This window comes from Sardina pilchardus, chromosome 23, assembly GCF_963854185.1.
Source record: "Sardina pilchardus chromosome 23, fSarPil1.1, whole genome shotgun sequence".
NCBI classification, from domain to species: domain Eukaryota; kingdom Metazoa; phylum Chordata; class Actinopteri; order Clupeiformes; family Clupeidae; genus Sardina; species Sardina pilchardus.
The window spans coordinates 6,979,027-6,991,669 of NC_085016.1; the positions used below are offsets into that span (position 1 = coordinate 6,979,027).

At 42.3% G+C, this 12,643-nt stretch overlaps 3 protein-coding genes across 3 annotated transcripts in view; 2 read left to right on the forward strand and 1 right to left on the reverse strand.

Annotated features, from left to right (window-relative positions):
• tmem237b (transmembrane protein 237b) overlaps nucleotides 1-2,196 on the forward strand; it is a 7,613-nt gene extending 5,417 nt beyond the window's left edge. The window contains exons 11-14 of the mRNA XM_062527896.1: nucleotides 610-689; nucleotides 838-925; nucleotides 1,873-1,994; nucleotides 2,088-2,196. Of these exons, the coding sequence (XP_062383880.1) occupies nucleotides 610-689; nucleotides 838-925; nucleotides 1,873-1,994; nucleotides 2,088-2,152 (355 nt within the window). The 3' untranslated portion in view covers nucleotides 2,153-2,196. The remainder of the gene's footprint in view (nucleotides 1-609; nucleotides 690-837; nucleotides 926-1,872; nucleotides 1,995-2,087) is intronic.
• A 1,192-nt stretch (nucleotides 2,197-3,388) lies between these two features.
• zp2l2 (zona pellucida glycoprotein 2, like 2) lies at nucleotides 3,389-6,873 on the reverse strand. Its single transcript, XM_062527669.1, has 9 exons — nucleotides 6,513-6,873; nucleotides 6,180-6,364; nucleotides 5,961-6,058; nucleotides 5,698-5,855; nucleotides 5,209-5,398; nucleotides 4,563-4,710; nucleotides 4,321-4,396; nucleotides 3,838-3,981; nucleotides 3,389-3,539 (listed from the first exon to the last, which is right to left on the reverse strand). The coding sequence occupies exons 1-9, from the start codon at nucleotides 6,856-6,858 to the stop codon at nucleotides 3,397-3,399; spliced, it is 1,488 nt and encodes a 495-aa protein (XP_062383653.1). The 5' UTR covers nucleotides 6,859-6,873; the 3' UTR covers nucleotides 3,389-3,396.
• Nucleotides 6,874-7,174: 301 nt separating this feature from the next.
• Nucleotides 7,175-11,857, forward strand: LOC134071452 (cytochrome P450 20A1). The gene is made up of 13 exons (XM_062528174.1): nucleotides 7,175-7,376; nucleotides 7,693-7,742; nucleotides 7,836-8,002; nucleotides 8,381-8,520; nucleotides 9,073-9,240; nucleotides 9,434-9,512; nucleotides 9,637-9,752; nucleotides 10,000-10,054; nucleotides 10,178-10,298; nucleotides 10,382-10,493; nucleotides 10,666-10,730; nucleotides 10,837-10,926; nucleotides 11,029-11,857. Exons 1-13 carry the CDS (start codon nucleotides 7,305-7,307, stop codon nucleotides 11,177-11,179), a joined length of 1,386 nt encoding a protein of 461 aa, XP_062384158.1. The 5' UTR covers nucleotides 7,175-7,304; the 3' UTR covers nucleotides 11,180-11,857.
• Nucleotides 11,858-12,643: the final 786 nt, after the last annotated feature.

Here is a 12,643-nt window from a genome sequence, read left to right on the forward strand (position 1 = left end):
GGTGTAAATGTACATGCATACATACATTCGTACTGAAGATTTTAGGTACAGGATGTTGGGTTTAATACAGGTGTGTACTGAATGTACTGAATGCAGTATTTAAGAGTAATCAACAGTAGGTTTCAAATTTAAGTTCCTACACAATCATATTATGTGGCAGAACATATGTCACTCTAGACAATTAACCTACTGTAAACCTAACCTACATCTTTTCAAAATATTATTCCTGTAGAGCACCAGCAACATTGTCAGTGAATTATAGACTAGTAGTACCTACAAGCTTACTGTTCTGAGAATGAATTGAATCGTGACTTCAACACTGAGGTAGTACCCAATCATGATCTTTGTGTACCGTTACACCCCTACTTCAGACAGTGTTCAGTATTGAGACTCATTAATGCTCAATGTTAAACAGTCAGATGGAGTCTGTACTTTGTGTAAGGATATTTTGTCTTTAAATTGCATATTTTCTGAAGTTTTACAGATACTGACTAAACGGAGCAATGTCAGAAGCAGATGTTATAATATGGGTTATAATATGTATAATTAAATTGAATGAGTTCCAGATTCAGAGCATTCTTTCTTCACAACCTTTCCTTGTCTCTCTGCTCACAGGGTGAACTTGGCCAAAGCCACTATAGCTATGAGGAGTCTGCTCATGTTGGACCCTGTTGCTCTCGCCTCCTTATGTAAGTACAGTAAGCCTGCCTGGGCTGCCTATGGAGACCGCAGTTTTTCACACTGTACTCACAGATCATGAGATGATTTCTGAATGTGACAAAAAAATATATTGGCTTGAAATGGTGTTTTGTGCACTCCTGTTCTGTCCCATCGCAGTGTACTTCTGTGCGTTGGTGCTCACGCTCAGCCAACAGATGACCAGCGACCGCATCAACCTCTACCCAAGCTCCAACTCAACCCTCTGGTGAGCCACCGTCTCTCTTTCCTCTTGTACTGGAGAGGGTCTTGGGTCTCTCCAGTGCATTATTCAGACCTTGCTCTTGGTGGTGGTGGGCAGAAGCACACATCCCGGGTCCAGAAAGTAAAAGTCCTGCCATACAGTATATTCTTTCTACTTGCAATTAATGCAATTAATGTAACACAGTTGATATCACTAATTATCTGATCTACCTGGCTGCTAATTATGATGAGCTGGTTTACTACAGTAAATGGTTGGATCAAACATTTGTCAGTACTTTTACTTTCTGAACCCAGCATATCCAGCCCCTTCCTGGATACAACAGCTCAGCATTGATGAGCAGCCTACACATCTGATTTAATTTCACATCACTTGAGGGCAAGAAAAGTGGGACACTATTGTATTTCACAAACCATCAGCCCCTTCCTGTTCAGTGTGACCACAACTACATTTAATTTATATATACAGTGGTGCTTTTCAAGGCACTTTAAAGTTTCTGTATGGGTACCCGGACATGGCTATAGGAACAGTCACACAGGTACATGGACAAAACAGAAGACGTGGGCAATGAGAAGAGAATAGACCTCTGAAGTTCGCCAAAACAAAAAAGCTACCATGTTTGCCCAAATAAGGAGTTCCGGTACCTTGAGATTTGTTTCTATGGGAAAGTAACATGAGGATTTTTTAATTATCGCACCTGTTAGACTCTCGCGGGGATGAAGACATTGGAAATGCAGATGTTTTTCACTACACAGTTTTGTCCACTGCCGTCTAGTGGATAGATACGGTGATCTTTGGTAGGCGAAGACGGCACTTTTTGATCTTTGCTACTCCAGAGCTGACTTACAATGCAACTTAACTCCCAGATCTCCTTCTATGGGCAAAGACGGCAGCTTTGGGTCCTTTTTGTAGGCAGAGGAAATCCATTAACAGGACACTGACTCCTTCCCCAGGCCCCCCGGATCTGAGCACGCCGTCCTGTACCCCTGGGTCATCGTGAACCTGGCCGTCACACTGATGGTGGGGCTGGCCTGGGCACTCATCTCCACTGGACCCGAGACGGACCACACAGAGGGTAAGACGGCCACGTTCAATTACACAAGGATGTTCATTTTAACTTGTCGTTAGAGACTGATGGATTTATTTTTCTGTCCCCTGCTTTGATCAGAGTTCCTGCTGTCTATGGAAGTGGAATACCCCAAAATCCCAGAAAAGGGCGAAATGCCAGCCTGAGACACAGAGAGGGTTCCTTGCACCAATTGCACCTTTTTTTACTTATGTTTTAATTAAGTGCTCTGTAAATACACATTTTTTGTACGGTCACTGTATATAGTATTTGGCTGATCAGTATTTGACAGCAATTTGCGTGACATCCTTTTTTAAAAAAAAATAAATAAATCTGTATACACACCACCACACTTGGCAATTCTCATTCTTACCCTCTCTCCAATAGCCTCTAGCCTGGCTAGCACCTACTACTTCTCAAATGAGACGTGGTCTGGCAACCAGACGTTTATTTCTCGTATTTGAAAAGAATGCCCAGATCTGTTCATTGGGCGCCGCGGATGTCTATCAAATGCGTCTGTGCATAGCTCATCATGGTCTTGCTTTCTCCCCTGTTCTGTGATTGGTTGCCAACATCAGGCGAAAATGTTAAAAAGTGTTAGTTTCCAGACTGCCTTAGCAACGTGACTGAAATCACCGCGCAAGGCAGGATGGGAACACCCAAGCTAAGTAGCCTCCATAGCACACTACAAGTAACCACAGGAACACCACTCCAGTCATTTCCCCATCCCAGTCTCCCTCCCCCACTTGCTTCCCGTAATCCTACACAGTCCTACCCGAATATCAAAAATATCAATATACCGGTGCAGTAATTTCCCGCATATAAAGCCGGAGGACAGTGTTTTATGCAAGTTAAAATAAACAAAACCTTAAAGAGACCCTATGCAACTTTTTCATAGTCATAAAATCGCTCAGAAAGCGTTGTTTTGCTTGACTGACCAGTTTCGTCGAAAACAGTAATATTTCCTCCCGCCCCCAGTGTCCCTATCCGCTAATGCAACCTTGCAGTTTCTGCAGGAGACGATCGTCTGTTTACATCTGGAAGTCGTAAGGAACAAGAAGAACCACGCTTGCAATTTATATATTTATATAGCCTATATATGTATAAATATACACGCTAAAGCTGTCGGGGAAGCTCTGCAGAGAAATATGCAAGCATAAAACGAGCGAAAACGAAAAACGAAACCGAAACCAGAGATGAAATCGCCAATCCTGCATTGTTCCTCTTTAACACCAAATTAACTGCCCCCCTGTATTAAGCTCATAGCTTAAATAATTTGGCAAAATCAATGTATAAGCCGCGGCTAATAGTCAGGATTTTTTGTTTTTTTAAAAGAATGAACACCATAGGGCCCTATTTGATTAGTGGAGAACAGAAAAGAGCATCAGCAGTAAGTTGTTGGGGAGTCCTTTTATTGTTCCATATCCGAGCACACTCTTGCCGTTTGCAGCCGTGACCTTCTCCTCCTCGAGTGCAACACTGCCACCAGGCCACAGAGTCCACAGATTGTCATGGCGATCACACCCAGAAGTGCATAGCTCATGAGACTAGACACTAAAAGAAGGAAAGGCAGTCAAAAGCAATATAAACAAGTTCATGTTTACTAATACAGTAAGTTCGTTCAATGTGTTTTGTAATGAGACTGAAACCAAGTTTGAACTGAAAACAGTTACAATAGGAAATCTAAACAGAAATATGAATACATTATAGAGAGCTGCAAAGCAGCAATGAATGAAGGACAGTTGTTAAGCATTTGTGTAGTTTACAGCTTGGACCCCTAATATTGACCAAATCAGTCAATCCAGTGTAAAAAAAACAATGCAATTATGTAGTGCTGAAACATTGATCTCACCATCCGGTAGCCCTTCAGTCCTGCTGGAAACTGGCCCATTCAACTGGCTCGCGTTGACAAACGCCGGCCAGTCTTCGATTATGATTACCTCACCACTTGAGACTACTTGGTCAGGAGAATCCTTCACATTGTGAAGTGCTCTTCCTGTCAAAATAGAACAGTTACAATTACAATTACTAATAGAACAATTACTTAAATGTATGGCAGCCGAACACAAAATGAAAACATTCAGACACATACAGATTTCATGTGGTTAATGAAATGTAAATACAATGCATATTAATGTAAATGTATACATTTTTGTATTCCTTCAGGCATCCATTATTGTGCTTAAGTTATAAATCTTCAGAATTTGATTCCAATCAACACAGCCACCCTTAGAACGCTGACTAGTCTCAGGATGTATTAAAGCAGAATTGATCCCTTAGTGGGACCATAGAGCCAGTTCTGATCTAGGAGGTTTTTCTATGAAGGGTTTCTCACGTTTCCGGTTGCATGACTGCCGACAGGAGTGCCCATTAGCGGAAGAGCAAACAGAAGTGCTACAGTGGATGAAGACCTGCGGACACACACACACACACACACACATACAACAGGCTGCAAACTCATGCGGTATATGCTGCAAACCCAAGTTGATGTAATGGCACATTTCTACAAGCTGTTAAACAATTACTTTGCCATGTGGCAGGTCATGTTTTTAGTTGAAGTAGAAAAGCTGTCTGTACCATCTGCTGCAAGGGAAGCAGGGACTCTTGCTTCACGAAGGTGAACATCTTGACAACAAAGCGCTTGTGATGGGTGGGGTACAAAAGCCCAGAGGAGACATCAACAGGTACCACTGTGGTCAGGTAGCGGTCCTCTGTATATGGACACCTCAGAAAGGGAAAAAAAGACCCAACCAACTTAGGGCTCACTACAGTTACACAAAAAAAAGAGAGTGGGGACACTTTTCCATTCCAGATAATGGGAGTTTTGGAACTGAAAACAGCCAATCACTTGGTTAGTAGTCAATAAATTAACGGATTATGCCCTCCAGCATCCAGAAATACTGTACATCCCACCCCCCTGCAATACAGCTATTCAGCACAGGTTTTTTGGAACTTTTGATCACATGGCAGCAATCAAAGTTGCAACTCCTTCTTTCTATGGCTCTGGATTCAGGAATAGGAGTTCAATAAGGCAAGATTATTTATATAGCCAATTTCATACACAGGGGTAATAATGTGCCTTCATAAACAAAAGTAAAAAATACTATTAAATAAAGGCATAAAAGAGCAATACATAAAAAATGTTTAATAAAGGGGAAGTGCATTTACACTCTCAGTACAAGTAAGCCTGCAATCAAATAATTTCTCTATGCAATTCACCTACCCATCAAACAGGAGGTCCCACTGTGGAAGGCTAGTGGAGTCTGGGGATGAGGTGGCCCAGCAGTGGTCCAGAAGAAGAACGATATCGGGATCGGTCCGCTCTAGGATGCGCACCTCGACATGGACAGGCTCTTGTAGAACCTTTGTCACCGGGTACTCTTGCTCCGTGTAGTATGAACTGTACACATCCTCTGGACAAGGAGACCCAAGTGATTTATGGGATTTCCCCCAGGTCAATTAGTGCAGCACCAGCAATTCAACCATTATACATTTGTAAAAATCGTTTGCTAAATGAATAAGGGTCATTCATTTAGCAAACAATTTTATCCAAAGTTACTTACATGGGACTACATCAATTATATTACAAGGGCCATTCTACCCAGAGCAACTCTGTTAAGTGCCTTGCTCAAGGGCACAAGATCCAGAACTTTCTATCATTATCAAACCATTGTATTCTTTACAAGTCATTGAAAACAACACGTAAACCAACCATCTGTGCATCCTTTAGTTGTGCAAATGCCATTAGCCAGCCTGAGCTCAACTCGTATGGGTCCAGCCAGGGATATGGATGGAGGGGGAGGGAGTGCATTGACTTCAACCACAATAGCTTTCACAGCACTGCTAGAGTAGCGACACTGGAATAACAACCTGTCAGGGACACAAATTCAGTCCGAGAGAGTCAGAACATGCAGAGACTGGGCCTAAGCATTGGATCGGATGTATGCATTTGCACACACTCACACACATACTTACTCATAGGAACTGTCTCTTGTGATGGAGCCTTGACTACCAACCCCCACTTCATAGGAAGAGGACATGATGTTCTCATACACAATGTGGCCATCCTCCTCCTGTTATTCAGATATTTTGGACAAATATGGATAATAATTCACAAAACAAACACTGGGTGAAAATAAGGCTGGGCTAAGATGAAGGAATGAAACACACACACACACACACACACACACACACCTTCATGGTAGTGCCGCAGCTGCTGACAGGAAACTGGTAGATGGCAAAGGCTGATGTGGTGTCAACAGGCCCACAAGCACCCGATACCTCAGCCAGGCTGATGGAATCCAGGCTGAGGGGCGGCAGAGTGGCATCCCTGGCAACCACAACTACAAACTGACCATCGCCGGTACACTGCAGGGTTACTGGTGAGACAAGGCAAATTGTTGACACATCCAAGTATGTGGACATTAGGCCTATTTAGCATAGGCCTAAGGCTTTATGTGGTCTCAAAATAGTGTGCTAAGCTACTGTTACAACTGTGAAAGAGAAACTGGCTGCATTTTCAATCACCTGCCAATCCATAAAAGCACTTGTGTCCATCAAAACAGCAGTCGATGGCTTCACACTCAGCGTCAGTTGCATCTGGCTCGCCGCATGGAATCCGGTGATATTCTTCCACCTGGCATCGCTGAGAAGGAGCCGAGAGCGTTTTGGAATGAGTCTCCTCACTACGGGACGGCTTACTCTCCTGCTGAGGTGTTTGCAGTTGTGAATTCTGGGCAGACTGTCCTTGCCTCTGAAGAACTGGTCGTCTATGGATTACCTGTCCTTGTGGGATGTTTAGCCATTGGGCATGACACAAACTGAGATACGTTAATAGCGCCTCGATCACGCTCAAGACTTGTCTTTTCAGCATGGTTACACCTGTCAGCAGATGCGGTAGGCTATCTCTCAATCTTATAGGCTGCTGTTTTCTAATTTGTGACCTAATTGGCAACGCCCTCTAATTAAGAGTTAACTTTTAAAAAAAAATGTTATTCCATTTTTATTATTATTATAGGCTACTCAAAACGTTTGCACCATGGCATTAAAAATAAAAAATAAAAAAATCCCAATGGCATGCATTTTATATAGCCTAATACATTTTCTGAATCATCATTATGGTAAAGGTGCGCCTGCGATCGATTGCTCGGTAGTGGATTCTACTGTCTACAAGGAAGTTAGACGAGCTCAGATCTTCGCGGATGTTTGCAGACGTTTCATCTGGTAGACGTGGTAGCTGGCAGTAAGTTTGTTAGTCAGTTATGTAGGCTACAGTGACATTAATCCACAAAATACGTTTTCCTAAATGCACCAGAAACCATGCTTGATTTTGTGATATTTGCTGTGACATTTGTCGTTATCCTGATTGGTGCGGTGCTTTATTTATACCCGGTAAGAAAGTTGCATTAATTCCACTAACTTGGGCGAGGTTTCTTTTTCTTGACAGCTGTGGCAATTTGTGAACAATATTTTGTGACATTAGATCTTCATGTTGGCACAGCAACACGATTGCCTTCTTAACAGTCATTACATTCACTTTGATCATAACTTGAAGATGGAGTTATTTTAAATCTTCTGGCCAGAATGAACAAAAGAAGCGGAAGAAGAATATGAACATTTTGCTCATTGTATATTTTATGATTTCTACACCATAACACTGCAATATCCAATAGAACGGCTATCTTAGTAAGTTTCGTTTTTCTTATAGTCTTCGAGACGAGCATCTGGTATTCCTGGCCTCAACCCCACTGAAGAGAAGTAAGTTCCCCCCCCATTCAAATCACAGCGCATCTCCAGGTAGGCTAGTAGTGTAGGCCTATACTCAGATCTCGCTGTTTTGTATTTCATCAGGGATGGCAACTTGCAGGACATTATCAACAAAGGCAGCTTGCATGAATTCCTGGTGGGCCTCCATGACCAGTTTGGTCCGGTGGCATCCTTTTGGTTTGGCCGCCGTCCTGTGGTCAGTCTGGGAACTGTGGACCAGTTAAGTCAACACATCAACCCCAACAAAACCAGTGAGTTCCTGCAGTGGTGAAACAATGCTACGTAATCCAGAATTATTTTTTTACTTTTCCCCATTTGGGAGATATACTCATTAATCACATACTGGTGCATGGACTTCATACAACCAAATGTCTTTCATACCATAGCCATCTTTGGTACTTTCATGATCATCAGGACAGGATCATGCATGCATCATATGCAGATGCTGGAATTTGATTTCACTTTGGTTCATATTGTGTGACAGGGTGAGGGACTGCAGTTGCCTGACTAACTACCCTTGTAGCACTTTTCTTTTTCTTACACGAGGACCCCTTCAATGTTTTCACATTAATTCTCCTTGTGTCAGCTACTTTTTTGTCTCTGATAACTCACTTTGTACTGTTTTGCAGTGGACTCTTTTGAGACCATGCTGAAGTCATTGCTTGGCTACCAGTCTGAAGCAGGAGCAACAGAGGCCGTGCTGAGGAAGAAGGTGTATGAGAGCGCCATCAACACCACCCTGAAGAACAACCTCCCTCTGCTACAGACGGTGACTACAGTCATTTCCCCGCATATAGAATAGAATAGAATAGAATATATACTTATTACGTGAGGGAAATTCGTTTCTCTGCATTTAATCCAATTTAACCGAATTAGTGAACACACACAGCACACAGTGAACACGCAGTGAGGTGAATCACACATTATTAACCCGGAGCAGTGAGCTGCCTGCCCAACCAGCGGCGCTCGGGGAGCAGTGAGGGGTTAGGTATTACTACGCCACCATGAATTGATACAAAAGTTAGAGTTGCTGTGTTCTGAAACACTGGAACCTGCGGTCTCTTGGGGCTCATTGCTTAATTATATTCTTTGTTACTGCCACTGGAATCAGTGTTAGCAGATAAGTCCAGAGCCCGATTTCTTTCCCAGTACACCGTTGTGTTGATGTTGATGTCCCGGGTTTAAACTTCAGGACTGTACGCATCATTAAACCATGTGTCATCTCACCCCCCCCCCCCCCCCTCTCTCTCTCTCTCTCTCTCTCTCTCTCTCTCTCTCTCTCTCTCTGCCCTCTCTCCTACTGTTCTTTATCCTGTCTCAGCTGGTGGAGCAGTTGGTTACCAAATGGCAGTCTTTTCCCGAGTCCCAGCACATACCCCTATGTGCTCACCTACTCGGATTGGCTATGAAAGCTGTCACTCAGCTTGCTCTGGGGGACCGATTTGCTAACGACACTGAGGTCATACGCTTCCGAAAGAACCATGATGCGGTGAGACGTCTCTGTCTTGAATGTTTTGTTGAGCCTGTATTGTTGTCCGGTTGCTATTATTCATAGATTTTTAAAGAATACATATTCAAAATGAGTTGACATTGTCTAAAAAAAAACACACTCTTAATTTTTACAGAACTTTGCATTTTTTTTTTGGGGTGATGTTTTCATGCATTGTGATCTGAACTACTAGATTTGGTCAGAGATCGGCAGAGGCTACCTTGATGGGTCAATGGAGAAGAGCTCCAGCAGGAAAGGCCACTATGACAGTGGTACGTACCCAAGCAGCACTGCTCCTCTCTGGTCATTCAGGATATCGGTCACCCTACGTTTTAGGCGCGTTTACAACCCTGTGTGTCTGTCTGTCTGTCTGTCTGTCTGTCTGTGTGGCAACAGCATTAGCAGAGATGGAGACAGTGTTGAAGTCTGTGGTGAGAGATATCAAGGGGCATGGCTCGGGTCAATCATCCTTCATGGACTCCCTCATACAGGCTAAACTCTCAGAAAAACAGGTATGTCCCTTCCTGGTCACACATCTGCACAGAGCCCAAACACTAGACCAAAACCACAGTCAAAGCAAGGCAAGGCAAGGCAGTTTTATTTATAAAGCACATTTCATACACAAAAGCCAGCTCAATGTGCTTAACCAGCACACATCTTTCAGGATCACCTGTGTCCTCAAACTCATAAAAATATGTTGACTTACAGTATGTGCCATTGTCACTTTACCCTAACCCTGTACTGTCTCTGTCCTTGTAGGTGATGGAGGATGCCATGGTCTTCACTCTTTCTGGCTGTGTTATTACTGCTAACTGTGAGTTAGCGCTGCTACAGTAATAGTTTGTTATTAGAGCTGTCATCTGAATCCTCTCAGCTAGCATCTATCTCCCTCCTTACAGGAGGTTGATCTTTGTCTTTCTCTCATTTGTTTTCCCAGTGTGCATCTGGGCTGTGCATTTCCTTTCCACTGCCAAGGATGTGCAGGAGAAACTACTGGAAGAACTTACTGAGGTCTTAGGGGACGGGCCTGTTACCCTGGAGAAGATTCCAGAGCTCAAGTAAGGAACAGATATCCACTCTGGCTGCCTGAATTCATTGACTGAAGTAATTTTTGTATACTTATTGTCCTTATTTTGTACAGGTATTGTCAGCAAATTTTGAATGAAACTGTGCGAACCGCCAAGCTCACACCCATTGCTGCAACCTTACAAGAGGTGGAGGGGAGAGTTGATCAGCATGTCATTCCTAAAGAGGTAGCTGAATGCACACAGTACATACATGTGCTTTTCTCTTTAAACATAGAGTCCAGTTTAAGTAATCTTTGTCATTTTTAATGTTTATAGTGTGTTATGGTATAGCTGTTTTTGATGTAAATTATTATTTCTTATTTGTGTTCTACTTTTGACACTGATTTCTTTCATTCAGACTCTTGTCATCTATGCTCTTGGTGTGGTACTCCAGGATGGCGACACATGGCCTCTGCCCTACAGGTTTGTATCGAGGAAATTGTATTTATGAGGAAAAGATCGCCATTGTATTTTTCTCAGTCCTCTGCAGTGTTCTGGACACCTCAATTAACACTGTTTGTCTGCTCAGATTCGACCCTGATAGATTCAGAGAAGAGGACTCCAGAAAAAGCTTCTCCCTTCTAGGATTCTCTGGAAAACAGGCTTGCCCGGAGCTAAGGTAAACAGAAAGTTAACGTGCGTGCGTGTGTGTGTGTGTGTGTGTGTGTGTCACAGTAAGGCTTGTATTAAGTGATATTTCTTTGCTTGTCCTTGTCCGCAGGTTTGCCTACACGGTGGCCACCGTGCTGCTCAGCAGTCTGGTGCGTCAGCTGAAGCTCCACGGCACAGACAGGCAGGTGGTCGAGGCCAGGTACGAGCTGGTGGCTACGCCCAAGGACGACACCTGGATCACCGTCAGCAGCAGGAAGTAGGCCAAACCTGGTTTGTGTGACCTCACTCTCATCTAGAATGGCATCCCCTGTTCCCTGCAGCTCTCTATCTCTGACGGACTAAATACACGACAGGAAAGTTTATTCTACCGCCAGCCAAGTTTGCCGTCACAGTGATTAACATTGTAATGGTTAGGTATTTGCCATATTTTGCATTTGCTTTTCGGTTTTATATTTGGTTATTGGTTTGGAAACCAGTTGGACAAATCAATGAGCAAAATGAAAGTTTTGCAGATAGCGAGTGATTTGAATGATCCAAGTGTACCATAAGCTGTCACTGTGACAGTGACTACAAAATGAAACCTTGTATGAAAATGAGAGAATAATATAGACCACTTTCTGTTAGCACCACAAGTGCCACAGCTCTTTGCCAAGATGTTTAAGGGATCTTTTACATTTTTGGACTCCTGGTATTAACCGTTGTGGCTTAGTAGTCATTTTTGTAGAGGAAATAAGTATACATCAGAAGAAAATGGAAAGTATTGACAACAGATTCTTGATGATCATGATCTTAATTGTGATCAAACATTCCAAGTCCATTTCCTTTACCCTGTTTGAAGAAATAAACAAACAACAAAACATATGTGACTGAAATGTTGAGACAATGGTAATAGTGCCTAATAGTATTTTCTTTGTTAATAAAATTGTTGTTTACTGAAATTGTGATATATAGTATCTCTATTTTCCTAAAGAAAGCAAAGCCGAAGGAAGGAGAATGGGATGTCAGACTGAAAACTTCACTTTTAACTTCACAATTTTAGTACTTGGGCAGTACATCTTAAACATATGTACTGTAACAGTGCCCTCCAAAAGTATTGGAATTCATGCTTAAAGTTAAATATAAAATCATCTTTTGGACATTGATCTTCTTAATGCCTTAAATGAAACAATGAGGAAATATTCAACCTTTAAGGACATAAATTTTTTTTGAGAATGAATAATGTATTGTAAATAAATAGATGTTTTCCTTAAAATACAGGGGTCATAAGTATTGGAACGCCATGTTAAATTCCCATAGAGGATTTTTATTTTTATTTTTAAAGGCCAGTTATTTCATGGATCTAGGACACTATGCACCCTGATAAAGTCCCCTTGGCCTTTGGAATTAAAATAACCCCACATACCCTTCACCATACTAATAGATTGGCATGCTTTATGTCAGTTATAAGCTGTTAGCTAATTAGCTGGTTTCATTCTCATTGAGCTCAATGCAATTCAAACCAGCTAATTAGCTAACAGCTAATAACTGACATAAAGCATGACAATCTATTGGTGAAGGGTGTTGATGTGGGGTTATTTTAATTCCAAAGGCCAAGTTTGCCGTCACAGTGATAACACTGTAATGGTTAGATATTTTACATACATTTTGCGTTTGCTTTTCAATTTTATATTTGGCTATTGGTTTGTTGGACAAATCAACGAACAACATGAAACTTTTGCAGAGCG